Here is a 19,411-nt window from a genome sequence, read left to right on the forward strand (position 1 = left end):
TACCCATATTTTTTCCTACCCTTCCTTTCCCTTACTGAACCAACCAGTTTTAAAGTGTTGGGACAATCAGAGCAAAGTCAGCTTCTGTGCTACAGTGCAGTGGGATAGCAGGTAGAAGAGGAACTGAACTGGTCCACAGCAAGGGGTCAGAGCCCAAGCAGTGAAGGGATATCAACCCACAGAGACATCCAGATATGGGTGAGGTGAAAGTCCATGAGGGGAGGGAACTCTCCAATGAGTGTCAGAGCCAGAGCACAGTGAGGAATGGGTGGGACCTGCCAGAGCCCAACCAAGGCAAGGAAGCTCCATGAGGACAAAATGCCCACCATAGTGTTGGAGACAATTGAGCAGGGTGATCATGTAGGAGAAGGGGTTGAAACAGGTGAGAAATTGGTTTCATAGAGGGGGGTGATCAAAAAAATAAATATATTAAGGATCAAGAGCCAAGAGACTCACTTTCTGTAAAAAAACAAATACTAAAAAGGCTGGGGGAGAGACTAAAATGAAATCATTCGTTGGTGATATCCATGCAGGCTGCGGAAGTAGCCATGGTGTACCAAGTGAAATCCCTAACAGAATTTACCGAGAACATCAGTCTGATCCAGCAAAGTATGATTAACAGCTGGAAAAATAGTCTAAATCCCTGCTCTTAGAGAGTAAGACCCCCAAACCAGAGCTGGTGTGCTGCTACTTGAGAGTTGCCTGCGAGAATACCAATTTACCACATTAACCTGATAAGTCTTATTCCTGCTTTCCTTTTTTCAGAACCATTTCCTTTGGGTTCCACCTACATATGTCATGTGTGGTATTGAAGAAGTACAAAGAGACTTTTGAAATTGCATTGAACATTTTCATTTTGTAGTGAGTTTCTATAAAGACATTTTGGTCAAGACTTAGCTATTTGAAGAGCTCAGTACTGCTGGCCTCAAAACGCTTTGCTAGGATTTTTATACTTTTCTCTGTCAGTCCTCTCAACAGCTTCTTAGGCCTCTGCATTGTTTCCACAGTATCCCCTCCCTGCCATTGGATGGGAGCTGGCTGTCCTGTGGGGTTGGGGGAAACCAGCTGATGTTCTCTTGTCTAAGTGAGATAGCTGCCATAAAATTTTATCCCCAACCTGTCATTTCCTACACTTTCAAAGAGATTTGGAAAAGGGCGTCCACTTAGTTGAAGGTTCAATGTTCTAGTACAGATACCAGTAGGACTTTATCTTCCATCCTTAAACACATCTTATACTTGTCTTCCCACCACTTTGGTCCTTCAGATGGCTTTGCAAGATGAGCAGCAAATAAGAACAGCAAGTTCTGACAACCACTCTTTGGTAACAGTGAATATACACTCTGATCGACTACCTAGATCTAATCTTCAGCCAACTGCACTAGATGCTGCTGCCCTTCAGGAAAAGTATCCCATAGAGCAGCAGAAGTTCAAAATGCAGGTGCTCAAGCAGCCCAAATGTGGGCCTACATGGAATGGATTGGAGGAACAAGGAGACCAGGTAGGGAGTCCTGATAGAGCTCAAAGCAGCAGCACTCCAACTGTGTCCTCACATCAGGTATGTTTTGTCAGTTGGCAATTGTTATGGGCAAACTAACTGCGAAGTGATTATCTTAACATTGCATGCACAGTCTGAAAAGTAACATTCCTTACTTTGAAACCTTGGATGAGAAAAATTCAATTGGATTTTTTTTAATTCTTGTTGAAGTACCCTTTTCTCCATTTTCCCACCACCACTTTTCCTCCTGCCCCACCCACCACCACCTCCCACCTTCAGTCCTTCCCCTCTTTGGCCTTGTCCATGGGTCCTTTTTACATGTTTACTGAGGATCCTTCCCCTATTTTTCCTCATTATCCTTCTCTCCCTTCCCTCTGGTTACTGTCAATATGTTCTTTATTTCAATGTCTCTGGCTATATTTTGCTTGCTTATTTGTTGTGTTGATTATGTTCCACTTATAGGTAAGATCCTATAAGTGGAACATAATCAACTTATTGGGGTTTGGGGGTAGTTTTTGTTTTTTAATTTTCAGGATACTTTACTTTTAAAATGGGTTTGGGGGTAGTTTTTTGTTTTGTTTTTTAATTTTCAGGATACTTTACTTTTAAAATGGGTCACAACACTAAGCTTCTGGCCTGTTCTGCCAATCTACAAGCTACAAATGCTGCTTGGCAGCTTAGGGGCGCTCTTCAGTAGCATTTGAAAATTGAGTAAAAATCCATATGAAACAAATACTAAAATAGTTTCCATGGAAACAGATGAGTGTGACTCTATCTCCTAGTCATTCATGTTGTTTCATCTCTGCCAACCCTGCTTACAAAGACATTTCAAAACCAGCAATAATGAAGTTAAGTGATTCCCTCCAATCCCTTAATTCAAGCTATCTTCACAGTAACAACTACAAGAATGGCATCTGCTCATTACTAGGAGTTGAAGCACAGGCTGCTGGGTGGCCCTTCATCCCACTCTCCCAGGTACAGGACACAGGCAAAGTACTGACATCCTGCTCTTCCACCTCAGGTGGAAAGCCATGGTTCTGGACTTGCTGCATCAGATACCTTGTCAGCCCTGACATCACATAATAGATGATCGGTACCCTGGAATCCAATTGAAGCTAGAAGCAGCAGCAATGGTGTAGGAACCCATGTTTTCAAAGAGCATCCCATCCCCCTCATGCGTTCGGGCAAGCCACAGCAGTGTATTATGCAATCAAGGCCATCACATGTTGGTCCCATATGCTGAATGAATGATACTTCCCATCTTGTTTGGGCCTCTTCTGCAGAAGGGGCTTCACATGTGCATGATTGTAGAGTATGCATTTAAATGATCTGTATAATCCATCATTCATATAGTACAGAAAGGTTTTTTCACTCAACTCATCTTCATCCAAGCCTGTTTGTTTCTTTAATATGAGTTTTTTAACAGTGATATTAACTGCAAGTGTGAAAACTGGTGCAACATAGTATCTGCCCAGCTCCACTGTGAGTGTCACTTCCGAGTTGGATGGGAAATACTTGTCCAGGACTGGGTTGCTGACATTGGCAGTCTCTTCAAACTTAAGTTTCCTCAGATCCAGGAAAGCCACCGCCAATATCAAGCGGACACATGTTGAAACCACCCTCAGCTCCCATGTCAGAGACATGGTGGGCATCGGGGATGGCTTGCACAAAGATCTTAGGATCAGTAAATACACTTCCCAGGTGGAAGTTGACATGGAGGACATCAGTATTTAGCTCCTTTGCCATTCCAAAAGAAGTCTGCTGTTTTTGAGTGTGGCACCAAATGTAACACTGAGACGACAGACTGCTTTGGAATCATCTGTAGTGAAAAGCTACTTTGCCTTTGGGTGTACCCTGGCAACTTTCATCAACTCAACTTTACTATCAAAAGTCATCATCTGGACTCCATTATTGGCAGCATATTTAATCTGAGACACTTGTTGACAGTGATTTGCATAGATAATCCTCTGTGGAGGTACTCCAAGACTCTGCACCAATTGTATTTCAGTCTTGCTGGCACAGTCAAATCTGGTCCTGATCACCACAAGGTCTTCACTTTGACTCTGCAGTCATTGCATTTGGGTCACTGCATAAAAAAGGGTGACCTGAGGAAGAGCTTTTGACCATTTCAGATGTTTCTTTAGAATATCTGCCAGGTCCACTGCAAGGAATGCATCCTTATCATTGAAGAAAAAAGTGCATTCATTTTTGTGTCCAGAATGTCCTTGGCAGTAAAGCCTTCATTAGGGAAATGGCGGCCAAAACCCTTATCACTAAAGCTGTTCATGGTTCTGGCTGTTCATCTGAAACTCAACAAAGAGGAAAACTAAGATGGAATATAAAGAAATAATTGCCAGCTTTTCACAAAGGCAGTTTTCTAGAAATTTCAAGTCCCACGGAAGATGGGTGTTCTCGTGTTCTCTTTGTGCAGTGATGGAGAGTCCTCAGAGTACAAGGGTGCCTAAAGCCAACCACATGGACATGCCAAAGCCTTTGGGAGCCTACAGGACCTCCCAGCACCCCCGTGAGCCACCTACCTGGCCACCAAGTCACTCCCTCACACAGAGGAAGGCTAGCCTAGGTGGTAACAGAGTGCTGGCAGGGGAAAGGGAATGAACCTGGAAATGATAAAAGTCACCTGCTATTTACTATTGGTCCAAGACAGAGGGACTTGTAAGCTCCTGGCCACCAAACCACCAAATAGTTGTTTTTGAGGTGTATTACAGTCCCTTCCTCAGTACTACTACTGATTTGCATGTTCTTAAATGAGCCAGGCTGGAGAGGGAGTCAGGCAGGAAAGGATAGAAGCTACCTGCGCTTTTCTGTTGATCCAAGACAGAGGGGCCCCTAAGCCCCTGGTCCCTCTAGAAGCAGGCTCCTGCCACTAGATTAACAGACATTTATGCACAGAAGGTGTACGTTTAGAACCAAGTCATCAGTATATAGAAGGTAGCTGGACTTATGAGTGCCCTGCCTACTCCTGAAAATCAAGGGCCCCAAAACTTGTAGAAAAAAAGAGCAAGAATCTTACTCTGCCCTTCCCCATAGTCCCGTAGATAAGATGTGCCCCTCACCTGTCCAAGAGTGAAATCCCTGCATTCACTTCTTTCTCTAACCATTGACTTAAGTGTCAGATTTCTCTTTTTATATCTCTCCTCCTTACAGTGTTTTCCTTTTCCAATATGTCAGCAGCAGAAAGCCTTGGGATCACCTTGCTTCAGTTGCCTGAGCAGTTTTCGAATCTTTGTAATTTATCACAGCAGCCTCATCTCACTCTACCTCTGCCTCCAAATGCTCATATCGGTTGCAGGTAGGAATCCTTACATGAGATCTGATTCCCTGATATGGAAGGGAAAGAAAAAAGAAAAAGGGAGGGTAGCTGGGAGAAAAAGTTTGACTAAAAAAAAAAAAAATACAAGTGCTAGGAATTTCTGGGGAAAGTAAAAAGTTAACTTTATTCCACTTACTAAGTACCAGGCAGCGTATTAGGCACTTCTACTCCTATCTCCTGGTCAAGGCCTGCTGGTGAGTGTGTGTGCACCTGAGTACAAACATGCGTGTGGTGGGACAAAGATGGGCAGAAAGCGAAAGAGCCTAGATGGTAGTAAAGAAGCATATATCCTTAGAGACTCAAGATAATAAAAAATAAAATTTTTAAACAGAAATAGCTTGTATACCTCTATTTTCTCATCCCATTCTCATGGCAAACAGTGTTAATGATTCTCAAACATCTTTACCCCTGAGCTGCTTCAGATTCTTTCTCCACACAGTTATTCAACTGTCCACTCCAGAGCCATCTGAGTTCCCATGCAATCCCTCCCTCCTAAGGACAAGGACAGAACCTGACTTGAGAAGTTAGCAGGTCTATTCCCCTTCTCCTGCAGCTACACTCATCAGGTCCCTCCCTATAGATGAGTTAAGTGAAAAGCTGAGGGCCCAACACTTAAAGAGGCACTTGCTCTCAGGACCTTGCTGACCCTGCACTTACACCTTGGAAGTGAGTGCCTCCTCAAAATATGTGCCCAAAGTCCTTTGCTTGCAACACGTTAGCCAGGCCAACACCTCCCACTTCCAACATCTCCAGCTTCCTCCTAGTTCTGCGTAAATATTCAGGTCAAAAAGAGACCTCCCCACCCCTCAAGATCCAGAAACTATCCCCTTTCAGACCTTGGTCCCAGGACTTTGCTAGGATGGAAATAGCCAGTCCTGTGTGTAATCAGCCCCCCCTTCATATGCCCTAACCCTGCCCCCATGCCACCCTGACTCTGTTTCTGTTCTCTTTTTAGGAGCATTTCAGGTTGAGGGGCCCTGTGTACCCTTGGTGGTCAGGCCTGGTGGTGAAGCTAAGCTGCGCTGCTCACTCTGGCCTCCTCAAAATGTTGGAAATATGCAAATAACCTGGACCAAATCCCCACACCACCAGGTGGTGCACCTGTACAAAGATGGGAGTGACAAGCCTCAGAAAGCCTCACCTAAGTATTTTGGGAGGACAAAGCTTGTGAGAAATGCCACGGATAATAGTACTGTGACCCTGAAAATATGCAATGTCCAGTCCTCTGACAGTGGGCAGTATCGCTGTGCATTCCAGCATGGCTCTGACTACAATGATACAATGATTGAGCTGAGAGTGGAAGGTAATGACCCACAATTATCCCCTCCACACTCCACAAGGGTCAGTTTACTCGGTGATGGGCTCCTTCCTCTGATCCAGTTTTCCTGGGAAATATAAGGAAGTCATAGGTGAAAGGGAGATGGGTAGATGGTCATTACATCTACTCACCCCATTACTGCACAGATCACTGCTGGGGGCTGCATAAAGTATAATAAATAGACTCTTAGTGGGGATGAAGAAATAGGGGCCATTTGTGTTGGATTTTGCTGAACTCTGTAGCCCAGGAGTCTAGGTCCCCATTCTTTGTGCCAAGACTTCTTCAGAGCCTCAGTTTTCTGTTCTGGACATTGAGGTCTAGTCAGCAGGGAAAACTCTTCAGAAGTAGGAGAAGGGTATGTGAGCAGGAAAATGAGTTAGGGCCTGACATCTCTCTTCCCAGTTCTCAGCTCACATCCTTAGTTCCATGTGGAAGCCACTGAGTCCAGACAAATCCATGTGTACCTGGATTGAGGGCTGGTTCCCTCAGCCAAAGGTCCAGTGGGTGGTAGATCTGAGGGAGGAGGAATTCCAGCTGAGTCTGAGACTCACACCCAGGACAAAGGTGGCTCATTCCATGTGATATTATCACTGCTATTCAGAGAACCTTCTCTAAAGAACCTGGTATGTTCTGCCTGGAACCCAGCAGTGAATCAGAAAAAGGAAGAACAATTGTCCATAGCACATCAGTTTTCTTTCTCCCCTCACTGCGCCCCACAAAATGGGCTTTGATGCTCACACTCCGTGGTGGTGGCAGCTCTAACCGCATATGCTTGGTTCTGCTTTCTTCATCACACCCTCACCAGCCTTGCTGCCAGAACCCAAATTCCCTCATTGTTTTCCTATCTTCTCCCATCCTTTCCTGTTGAAATTTTCCAGCCATCATCTTTTTAACCTGTCTGTGGAATTGCACTTTCTTGTCTTAGTCCATTCAGGCTGGTATCACAGAATACCACAGTCTAGATGACTTATAAGCAACATCTATCTCTCACAGTTCTGGAGGCTGGAAGTTCAAGATCAGGTGTCAGCACAATCAGCTTCTGGTAAAAGCCCTCTTCCAGGTGGCAGACAACCAACCATGCCTTATGTTCTCACAGGCACTGTGGAAGGGGATAGGGAGCTCGAGGGGGTGAGGGGGATGCTCTCTTTTATAAGGACACTAATCTTATTCATCAGCTTAGGAGTTCACATTGAGCATTGGGATTTCAACATATGAATTTTGAGGGGACAATTATTCAAACCACAGAACTCCACCAAACACCACTTTCAGACTTTCTCCTTACTAGCTCTCCAATGAGCCAATCTCTCCTGTTTCTCATTTCATAAATTTTCCCTCAGCCTGTTTTGCTGCATTCTCCCTCTATGTAGATGATACACACCTCAGTTCCTGAACCACTCGTTACAAACAAGCATACAGCTTTTGATCTTCATGGTATGCCCCTCGTCTTCAGTGAGTGTATTTTACTAGTGCTTTCTGATATTTGCCATTTTACAGTCTCCTCAGCATTCTCCACACCTCTTCACTTTCTCCCACATGGTTTCTGTGTGATCATAGCTGCTTTTAGCAGCCTTCACACCTATTTTAAGGTCTAGTGCTTATGGTTGTTTTATTTGGTTGGGTTTTTGTTTTGTTTTGTTTCTTGCTAGTATTTTATTTCCAAGTAAAGAAGAGGACACACTGACTAATGCAGCCATATTTATATCAGAAATCTAAAAGTTTCCATTTAAATCAGATGTGAACTTAAATCTAGGTGATGACAAGTCCAGAAATGGCCATGAGAGCAAGTGGAGAAAACTGGAGTCAACGTGAGGACCCTCTCTAGGTCTCTCTCTGTCTCCCACCGAGCTCTGGGCACGCTGCCTTTGACAAGGTCTTCTAAGGTTCCAAGCTTTGTCTGACATTGGGCCTTTGTATTTGCTGATCCCTGGAACTAGAACTCTCTATTCTGGCTCTCTTCGTAGTAAACTGTATGTATGATTTGAGAGGGTGACGTGATGGGGTCACACTAAAATCCTGCTGTGTCCCTAGCTCCAGTCTTCCTCCTCTCCTCCCATACTCACTCTTCATTGCTCCATCCCTTCCCTCCTCCTGCACTGTGTCTCTCACACACAGAGTTATGTACTTCTATTGTAAAGGAAAATTCAACTTTCTTTAACTCCTGCTTCCAAGTTTATCTATCCAGACCCATCAAAGGGTCAGCTGAACTAAGGGCCTTTCCTCTAGTAACCACAGTCCTTAGATGGAAGCTAAAATGAAAATGCAATGAAAACAATGTGTATCTGCGAGGGCAATATCCTCATACATTCCAAAGAGAAAGTCAGAGGAAACTGACATGTAGAAAGGGAGCCAGACTTATCTAAGGCAAATTGTCAATCCAAACCAGGTGTACCTGAGCACCAAACTCAAGTTCTCAGTCCCCTAGTCCAGAACCGTTTTCAGATAGAGAGAGATTAAGTGGGATAAAGTCTGAAAGCTAGAGAGAGAGCAAATTACCTAGGTCTTCGCTTTGACTCCACTTTTCTCCACTTGCTCTCATGGCCATTTCTGGACTTGTTATCACCTAGAATTGCCTCACATCTGACTCAAATTCAAACTTTCTGATTTCCAATATGGATATGGCTGAATAAATGAGTATGTTCCCCCAGAACACTGTACCCCATTTCTATGTGGTACTCTTTCAATTATTCTCTCTATTCTTTAGCTGGACAACTACTACTTATACTCTAATGTTGGATGAAATATTACTTTCTTAGAGAGTCTTGCTTTTACTGCTCCTCAGGCTGAATTAGTTTCCACTGTTATTCTCTTTTATACTACCCTAGTGTATTCATAACATTGGTACTAAAACAAATGCAATTGTACATCTATTTCCTTGTGCACTTATATTTATTGTCATTGTCACTCAGTGTGCAGTAAGTTTCTTGACAACAGGAGTGGGCATGATTTTTTTTAATCATTCTAAACCCACTCCCTGATACAGTACAGGGAACAAAACAGAATTGAATAAGTATTTGCTGTTAAAGAGTTAAATAAAGAGAAAGACAGGCATTTTGAATAACTTGCCCATGTGGACCCAGAAGTCACTAAGGTTAATGACAGACCTTGGTCTGGAGGGTGGCATGGTAACAGAGCCTTGTGTTGTCAATGAATGAGGAGAATGACCATGAGACTGGACAGGGAGAGAGAAAGAGTAGTGCAATGGAACAGTGCAAAAAAGATAATTTTTATATGATCAAGTTTTACATTGTGACACAGGCTACTCATCCCCATTCTTCATCTAATTTGAATCAATCTCTCACTGTTCCCAGTACCCCTAACCCAAGCATTTCCTCTGGGCCCTCTAGAAACTTGTTCCATTCAGAATAACAGCCATGACATCTTCCATCTCTTCCCTCAAATTCCATCTACCTACTGGCCTTAATTAAACCTAAAATTTCTTCTAAGAATCCTACTTTCCTGGCATTGCATTCAATTCTCATGACCAATTCTAGGCCTTTCTCCTTTTCCAATCATGGAAATACTTCCTGTTTTTTAAGCTTTTGTCACAAGCCAGTCACTTACAACTGAGTTGTAGGCTGGCTCTCTACCCCAACACCTACCATCACCTTAGAATTACTTCCAGTTCAAGGAGACAGTTCATCTACACACTAGCATCTCAGTTCTAGGAATGCCACATTTCCACTAATATGCATTCATCCACACAGTTATCCAACAAATGTTTATTGAGCAGCTTTTCTAGGCCAGCATACTACTTAACATTGAGATGCCATCATGGCTAAGATATAGTCTATACTCATGAAACTTATAGTCTTGCAGGTAGAAAAGACTTTGCACAAAAGAGAAAATCTTTGAGGGACAGACGGACCATGTTTGCATGTTCACCATAGTATCACTAAAACCTATCCCTGTATGTAGCTCTAAGAGGAATTCAATACATATTCTTTGAATGGATTAAACTTTATTATAATGCAATGTATACAGCAAGCAGAGGATGCATTAAAAACACAAAGGAGAGATAGATTATGGAAACGGGTAGAAAAGAAATCAAAGTGCAATTTTCAGTATGTTAGAAACATAACTCATAAGAATATGTTGAAATCGGGGGGCCATAATTTTAAGGAATTCAAAAGGGAAAGAAGGAGTGGATAGCCAAGCTGGTTCAAAATCAGTGAAAAGACTCAAACTAAGAGTGCTAAGTTAATGTTCTATTGGTCAATAAAACCATAATAAAATTTTATTTCCCAAGTGAGATGATCCCTTGACTAATTTACCAGATAATGTTTTAGCATGACATTGAAAAGACATGAAATTTGTGTTTGCCTTATTTCTGTTATTTCAGGCACTTTTTCTCAACAAAGCCTTCTCTGAGGTAACATTGCACCTGATGACTAAAGAGGGAGTGGAAGTCGGTCAGTAAGAATGGTGAAGGGAGAGGAATCAGCTGTTTCAGGAGCAGGGAGAGTGCAGAGCCCCACTTCACTACTGTTGTCAGACCTTGGCCTTGACCCAAAAGTGAAAATGTTTACGTTCTAAAACATTAAACCCCAGTATCTCATTTTTTGAGCACAGCTTCCAATTCTCCCAACTTTCTACTTTATCTCTTTTTATATAGGCTTTTCAGCTTCCTAGAAACATCTGATTTCGTTTTTTTCATGCTGTCCCAGGCTACCACCTTCAGCCCTGTGTGAGATCTATGGGTGACTCCCTCACCTACTCTTTTGTCAATACTCTCAATTCTGTCACATTGCTATTCTTCCATAGCAGAAATAAATTTATTTGCTCAAATTTATTTCCTGAGCAAGTAAACTAAGTAAGATGATATTTGAATGGATGCTTGAATTTACTAATTAATCATAATTTGAAAGGGAAGTGGAAATAGGAGGAGGATCCATTACTCTTAGGTGGAATAAGATTGGGGATTCACTGGGCAAGAATCACGAATGTGGGAATAACTGTCTTCAAGGAAACTGATCAGGGAACATCTGTATTTCAGGTGCTGCATACTTCAGTAAGCTTGCCATAAGCTTCATAGTTTTAGTTGTGATAGTACTGCTAATACTGTTTTTAATTGGATGTAAAAAAAGAAACGAGCTCAAAAGCTGGTGCAAAAACAGGTAAGAGTATTCATTTTTCAATATACAAATATCTCTTCTCAGAGGTATCTGTCCTTCACTTTTCTGCTTGGGAACAAGATCAAAATCAACAAAGGGTCTGGTCTGATCAGAGGAAGTCACATCAATGAGACTCAAATACCTCAGGCATAAAATATGGAAAATAATGCTTTATTTATAGAACTACTATATGGAATAAAAAATAATTTACATAAAGAATCCTTGTTTTGCACTAAAGAAAGACATTCAATGAAATGTAGTAGTATTGTTATTATTTTTAATGTGGGAGAAGGAAGAAGGAGGTAGAAATGTGATAGACCAAATGTTCATGATACACTCAATATTCATGAGGCATAAGAAGCACTCATTTAGGAGGTCTTAAATTGACCACCTATGGGTAATATTTTGTTATCATACATCTGTCCAAGAAATAAGGATTAAAATTTATAACTTCTCATTACGTCAAGAACTACAGTCATACTGGGTATGCTTGCCGCAGGTATGCGTGTTGGCCCAGGTAACACATTGCTCAGCCCCCTGGTTCAAGATCCCCTTAGTCTTTAAAATCATACAATAGCAAAGAGGACTGATGAGGCAGAGAAAAATAGGACATATGAATTCTGCTTAGTACAGGATTTACATCGTGTGCTTGCAGACTCCTAATTGTGTTCATCTAAATCATCTCTTGCCCTTTGCCTCTTGTTATATTTTAATTGACTCAATAAACTCTGTATTTTGAGCTTCTTAATTTGGCATGGAGTTGTTTGAAACATTTTTGTTATTTCTCTTTTAATGTCTGAAGGATCTATAGTAATATCTTCTCACTCTTAATATTGGAATTTTGTGTATTTTATTTTTTGTCCTTACCAGTCCACCTAGATTTATTAATTTTATTAATCCTTTCAAAGAACTATCTTTTGATGTCACTGAATTTCTTGTTTACTAATCATCTGTCATTGACTTTTGCTCCTAATTTTAATTATGTCCTTCCTCCTTTGTGTTTAATTTGCTCTTTTGCTAGTTCTTGAGGTAGAGCCTTAAGTGAGATGAGTTAGGCAGAGAAAGACAAATACCATATGATTTCACTTACATGTGAAATCTAAAGGACAAAATAACCAAATGAGTAAAACAGAAACAAACCCATGAATAAAGAAAACAAACTGATGGTTACCAGATGAGAAGCAGTTTAGATGGATGAGTGAAAAAGACAAAGGGATTAAAAAGTACAAATTGGAAGTTACAAAATAGTCACAGGAATGTAAAGTACAGCACAGGGAATATAGTCAATAATATTACAATGACAATGTATGGTGTCAGATGAATACTAGGTTTATCAGGGTGATCACTCTATGAGTTATATAAATATCTAACCACTCACTATGCTGTACACCTGAAACATAATATTGACTGATTAAAAAAAATACTTTTACCTTTGGGGTTATCACAAGCTTCTATATTAGATAAGTTTGTGAACAAATTAGATTATTCCACATGACCAATTCTTCTCTCCATTACCTACAACTGTCATTTAAAAATATGTCATTAAGCCCTGGCCAGGTAGTTCAGTTGGTTAGAATATTATCCCAGTACACTAAGGTTGCAGGTTTGATCCCTGATCACGATGTGTTAAAAAACCAGCCAATGAATGCATAAATAAGTGGAACAACAAATCAGTGTCTCTTTTTCTCTCCATCACCTTCTTCTCTCTCTCTCTTTCTTTCTCTCTCTCCACTCTCTCTAAAGTCAATAAATAAAAAATTTTTTTGATCATTAAAATATCTTCATACTCAATTCAAACAAAAATGAATAAAATATACTGTTTGTATTCTTTTAGTCTCATCTACAAATCTTTGAATCCAATTCAAAATAAAGTGAATAACATGTGAAAATAAAATTTCCTCTACAGACTGCTTTAGCTGTACTTAATTTTAATGTGCCCTTATTATTCAGTTCAAATATTTTCCAATTTTTCTTGTTATTCTTTCTTTGACCCATGAGTTATTGATAAATGTATGTTTACTATCTAGATATTTTGAAATATTCAAGGTATTTCTAGTTTAATTCCATTGTAGTAAAAAAAAAAAACACGGATTTTTCTATTCTTTTATTCCTTTTAAGTCTATTGAGGCTTGTTTTTTTGCCCAGCATCTCGTCTGTCTTAGTAAATGTATTATGTGCACTTACAAAGAATTTGTGCCCTGCCAGGTAGCTCAGTTGGTTAAAGAATCATCCTGATATGCCAAGGTTGCTGGTTCAATCCCCTATCAGGGCACATACAAGAAGCAACCAATGAATGCACAACTAAGTAGAATAACAAATTAACATGTCTCCCTCCCTCTTCCCCCCATACCCCCACCAAATGAATAAATAAAATGTGTTTTTAATTGTATTATATATTGTTGGGTGGCATGTTCTGTACCATCCATTAGGTCAAATTGGTTGATTGTCTTATTGAAGCCTTCTAGATCCTTTCTGATTTTTCTGTCTACTTCTTTCAGCAATTACTAAGAAAGGAGTGTTGGAATTTTAAAGTATAATTGTGTATTTGTCTATTTCTCCTTAGTTTTGTCCTTGTGCTCTATTTATTTTGTTTTCTGTTATAAAGCATATTCATGTTTAGGAATTTTATGTCTATCTAGTCTTTTTTTTTAAAGATTTACTGATTTTTAGAGAGAGGGGAAGGGAGGGAAAAAGAGACATCAATGTCTGGTTGCCTCTTGTGGGCTCCCTACTGGCAACCTGGCCCGCAACTCACTTGTGTCCTAACCAGGAATCAAACTGGAGATGCTTTGGTTCACAAGCCGGCACTCAGTCCACTGAGCCACACCAGCCAGGGGATTTCTGTTTTTTAACTAGCCTGTTTAGGTCAGCACTTTCCAATTGAAATAAAATATAAGGCACATATGTAATTTTAACCTATACAGTATCTACATTCAAAAATAAAAATAAGCATTGGAAATTAATATTAACAATGTCTTTTTTATACAGTATATCAAAAACATTTTAAAATTATTAACAACATAATTTACATTATTTTTATATCAAATTTTCAGAATCCAGTATGCATTTATACTTCAGCACATCTCAATTTAGTCACTAAATACTTTTCAGAAATAATTGACTTGTATTTAGATTTCATAAAATGTATAGTTAGAAAAGTAGATTCAGCCCTGGCTGGCATAGCTCAGTAGTTTGAGCGCAGACTGCGAACCAAAGTGTCGCAGGTTCGATTCCCAGTCAGGGCACATGCCTGAGTTGCAGGCCACAGCCCCCAGCAACCACACATTGATGTTTCTCTCTCTCTTTCTCCCTCTCTTCCCTCTCTAAAAAAATTAATAAATAAAATCTTTTTTAAAAAAAGAAAAAGTAGATTCACATAACCACATTGTTTTAAACATACTTGAAAGATTTCCAGTAATGGGAGTATCCATTTTTTAATTAAAATTAATTAAAATAAAAATTTAAAATTTAGCTCCTCAATTATACTAACCATATTTTAGATACTCAAGGTCATATGTGGCCAGTAGCTACTATATTGGACACCACACATTTAGGCCACTGATATGATTAGGTTTTAAACTCATCATTGTGCTATTTATTGAGAAGTAGCTATTTGTTCCTTGTTTTCTTCTTTGCCTGCCCTCTTTTGGCTCAATTTGGTTTTTTATTATTTTATCTTTAATATTGACCTATTAATTACACCTTTCTGTTTCCTTTCTTTAGTGGTTGTTCTGGGGTTTACAATATGCATCTCTAACTTGTCCCATTCTGCCTTGAACCAACCAATATAATAATACTTTATGACTAGCATAGGAATGTTACAATGAGATGTTTTAATTCCTGTTACGTGTGCTATTTTTGTCATATATTTACTTCTATGTGTCATATTGATATATAGTCATTATCTTTCCTTTAAACAGGCAATTATCTTTTAAAGACATTTAAAAATAAAAAATAAATAGCTTTTTAAAATATACCCACACTGCCATTTCCAGTACTCTTCATTCCTTTGTGCAGATCCACATATCTCTCTGGTATCATTGTCCTGCTACCTGAGGAAACGTGAACATTTCCTCTTGTGCATGTCTGCCGGTAACAAATCCTGTTGGCTTTTGTTTATCAGAGAAGACTATTGTTTTTTGTTGTTTTATTTTGTTTTGTTGTACTTTTTCTTTCTTTTTTTTTTTTTAAGGCTATTTCCACTGGGTATAGAGCAAGCTAGAGTAGCCTTTACCGTTAAAACTAGTTTAGTCCTATCACTGTCACAATCTGCTTGGGCTCTCTATTTAAAAAACAGGTTGTCTCCACTCTCACTCGTTAGAACTCTAATGTCTTTCATCTCTGAGTGAGTTCTAAGAATTGTCCAGCTTGTAGCTCCAATTTGTACTTTGCCTGACCTCATGTATAGCAGCATACTATTCAGCATCCAGTTCAAGAGAATCCCTATGTCGATTTCTGGAGCTCTCTTTGCCTAGCTTCCTTTTCTCTGGTATTCTGAAGAGAGGAGATCAGAGCTCAACCTCCCTGAACTCTGATCACTGTCCCGTCATGGAAATAATGCAGCTCTGCCCGTAGGATTCTCCTCTATGCTATGCAATCTAGAGATAGTCTCAACACAGTAGGTTGGAAAATTGCATTGTTTTTGTTTTTGATCATTTGTTTTTCTGCAGGATCACAATCCTGTGATGGCTATTATTTAATACCTAAAATTTTTTTTTGAAATATATTTTGTCTGATTTTATTATTGTTTATTCCAAAAAGGGCCCACCTAGTACAATTACTTCATTGTAGCTGAAAGTATGTGCCCTGTTCTTGTTCTAAAGATGAAAATTTTCCTTTGACTGCTATGACCTTATTAAAGGTCATCCCTGCCCTTAGATACCTGTGCTTTGAGAAGCAGTCTGTATCCTGGGTATCCAGGCCCTAGTACCAGAACTAGAGTGCAGTAAAGTACCTAAGACAAATTTTAGGGAGGCACTAAATCTCAGGTTTATAAAAATGCTGCCCCTGTTCTTACATGACAGAGAGTAAATGCCTCCTTAAATTTTGCATCCTAATACTTCGCATGCCTACACTAGTCCCAGCTCTGTCCTGCACATTTTTGGTAAGTATGCCAGAAATGCAAAGTCCTAAATTCTCTTAACTTGGATCATTTATCTAGGGTGTGTTCTCAGTGAGCTACCTTGAGAAATAATTCCTTTTCAGGAAAAAGATCAAACTTATTTTTTCTTGTTACAGAAGCAGCAAATCTCAGCCCAGCCCCAGCCAGGCCATCCAACACCCATATGTTCCCGCCCCCAACACTGATCCAGAAGATGATGAACTGCACTCCGTTGCCACCAATGGCAGTGCCGACACATCCACCACCACAGTGGACACCCATGATGCTATCCCTGGTGAAACCTCCACCAACCCCACTGAGGACCCCTACCCCTCAGGCACCACCACTGTGAACACTTTACTTACTGCTGACTCTGAGTCAGCCAATGCCTATGACTCCAAGGCCCATGACTCCACCTACTGTGACTCCTATGACTCCGCCTCCCCAGATGCAGAGGCCTGTGGCTCTGCCCATGCTGCCCTCCTGGCTGCCGAGGACAAGAACGAGCTCCTGTCCAAATACGACTCTCAGAAGCAGGTGGAAATGCAGGTCTTTGCCGTGAACTGGCAGGTATACAACCCTGAGTATCACTAAGGCTCAGTGACCCCAGGGCTTCTGGGTCAGCCAGTGACTGCTCAAGCCCAGGGTAGGCTCAAGAGTAACACCCCTCCTACCAGGAGGAGGCAAGCTACTGTGGCCCCTCTTGTAGAGGGTCTCCCGACATCATCGTATCATGTGAGATTTTGGGGCTTTCTGTGAGAATTTTAGGGGAAGGTTTTAGCAGATATTCACTAGTTTTCCAAGTGCATTTTTAAAAAATATGCTGATGTGTCAAAATGAGCATGTAGGGAAATATTCTTTGGTTCGTTATGTTGTTTTGTCTTGGGTCTGTCTGGCTTTTAATGAGTTTTATGTTATTTGTTCCACTGACTTCATCTGCCCTTGGGGTTAGCGGGCATATAATTGCGCCTCTGGTCTCTGTTTCCCAGGCCAGGGAGATTTAAGCTATGTATCTTTGGTTAGGGAGGACAGGTATAAGCCATTTATTCTCTAGTGTTCTTATGGTTAATGAGGGAGAATGGTTCATCTTCAGTAATTTCTTTAAGCTAACAAGGGGCATGGGCCCTTCCTACTTAGAGTATGGAAGTCTCCCTGCCTGCTCTAAGGTAGACAAGGGACTGGGTTTGAAACTGGAACAGAGAGGCCATTGGCCCATTTTTCCAAAGTGAGGCAGAATCCCTGAAGCCACCAGCATCCTGATACGGAATTGTTGTGTCCTAGAAGTGACAAATTTGATGAGAAGGTTACAAAGACATGGTCCAAAGACAAGGAGAACTATAACTGTTAAGGGAACAAAGAGTGGTGAAAACCAAGTGATGGAGGAGAAAGCAGACTTTACAGTATTCCAGACTGAACTGGCAGTAGGGTTCCCCTTTCCAAGGTTATGGTGTCACATTGCCTGGTCATAGGTTTTCAGTTTTGTTTTTTAATGTCTTCCTCTACTTGGCTTGAAGATCTGATATAAGTCCAAACCTAGGTAAGATTTCTTTTAGTAAATACTTGGCTACCTCAGTAACCTTTTCTGTTCTGGTAGGAGAGATTTTAACTCATCTGGTGAAAGTGTCCATAAATATTAGCAAATATTTAAATTCGGCTTTAGAGAGCATCTGAGTGAAATTAATTTGCCAATCTTCCCCAGGGTAGGTGTCTTGCTGTCCTATTGGTGATAAAAGAAGGGGAGAGGTGACTCTGAGGGTTATAGTGGTTTATGGCTAGAAAAGATGTCCCTTTCTAATACGGGAATGGGCACCTCTGAACTATGAGAAAGGCATGATTAACCCTGCTGAGGTCACAGCTGACCTGAGAGGTACAAACTCTTAAATATTGTTACAAATTTTGGGTGTATAAGTTCAAGGTCATGACTAGCTCTGCGGTTGTTCTTGACTATTTTTAAGCCATAACGTTTAAGTCGACAGTATAGTTATAGCACGTGTTTCGTAAGGGCGTATGATATTCGATAGTAAATTGTATCTAAGCAATACAATTTCAAACTCCGAACTCCAAAGTCAGTGGTGGTGTTTTTGTGCTGGATTTTTTTTCTTTTCCTGAATTTTGAAGTCAGCATTGTAGAGATTTTTCATTTCCCATTGAAAGTGGCTGGAAAAACATACCGATTCAATAATCCAAGATATGTTGAAGAACTTCAGCCAATGCTACTTGAGTCCCATGATGAGAATGATAGAGTCGACTATGAAAATGAGAGTGATTTATAAGATGCAAATTATGCGGAAGTTCATTCAGAAGATTCGCATAGTTAGCAAGATATTTCTAGTGAAGGTGAATTAGACATGAATGAAGAGTTTTGGTCGGGGCGGTTGGAAAGGATAAAGAATCAAAATGGAGGAAAAATCCAATAAGAGACAAATTAGAAAACAGTTGCAGAATATTTTTGTGTCAACTTCTGTTAGTTTGACCAAACACAAAAAATGCCAAGACAGAACTTGGAACCTGGAACTGCTTTATCGCAAATGATATTTTAGATCTAATGGCGTTATATACAGATAAATACATCAATTGTAACTTGTGCCAGTTTTCATGAGAAACAGGTGCTAAACAAATACACGAAACCGAACTAAAGCCTCTTTAGGCCTCATCTCGCTGATTTACATTGCAGCAATCTGCTGAACTTGCAGGATTTGGGGCCTACAGATGGTAATAGGATTGAATTTTTTAGACTTACAAAATGTTTACGGAGGTTTAGATTTATTCATAGTTATATCAGGTTTGATGTCAAACTTACCCACTTAGAACACCTGAAAGTGGGCAAATTAGTGGCTGTGAGAGACCAGCATTTATAGAAAATTGTACATTGTTACTCTGTGTGACAGGATGTAACAATAGACGAAATGTTACCTGGATTAGGGACATTTTTTGTTGTATTTTATACCGACATCCATGTTTCCATTATTTGAAAAGTTGTATTCTTTGCGTTTTCATATTTCCTTGTTTAATAATTTCTAGATTATAATGAAAAATAAATATTTTTAAACATAAT

General features: G+C 40.3%; 1 protein-coding gene and 1 pseudogene across 5 annotated transcripts in view; one reads left to right on the plus strand and one right to left on the minus strand.

Moving 5' to 3' along the window:
- The window catches only part of LOC123805284, a 32,823-nt gene extending 13,471 nt beyond the window's left edge, over nucleotides 1–19,352 (plus strand). For 2 of the 5 annotated variants that reach the window (XM_045817768.1, XM_045817767.1), the window contains exons 3-7: nucleotides 1,265–1,555; nucleotides 4,661–4,805; nucleotides 5,782–6,129; nucleotides 11,138–11,258; nucleotides 16,494–19,352. In XM_045817768.1, coding sequence (XP_045673724.1) covers nucleotides 1,265–1,555; nucleotides 4,661–4,805; nucleotides 5,782–6,129; nucleotides 11,138–11,258; nucleotides 16,494–16,950 — 1,362 coding nt within the window. In that variant the 3' untranslated portion in view covers nucleotides 16,951–19,352. The remainder of the gene's footprint in view (nucleotides 1–1,264; nucleotides 1,556–4,660; nucleotides 4,806–5,781; nucleotides 6,130–11,137; nucleotides 11,259–16,493) is intronic. The other 3 variants (XM_045817769.1, XM_045817770.1, XM_045817771.1) reach the window with 3 other exon arrangements.
- LOC123805283 lies at nucleotides 2,144–3,782 on the minus strand (annotated as a pseudogene).
- Nucleotides 19,353–19,411: the final 59 nt, after the last annotated feature.

The sequence above is a fragment of the Phyllostomus hastatus genome, unplaced genomic scaffold (genome assembly GCF_019186645.2).
Source record: "Phyllostomus hastatus isolate PE091 unplaced genomic scaffold, TTU_PhHast_1.1 phas_scaffold_317, whole genome shotgun sequence".
In the NCBI taxonomy this organism is placed as follows: domain Eukaryota; kingdom Metazoa; phylum Chordata; class Mammalia; order Chiroptera; family Phyllostomidae; genus Phyllostomus; species Phyllostomus hastatus.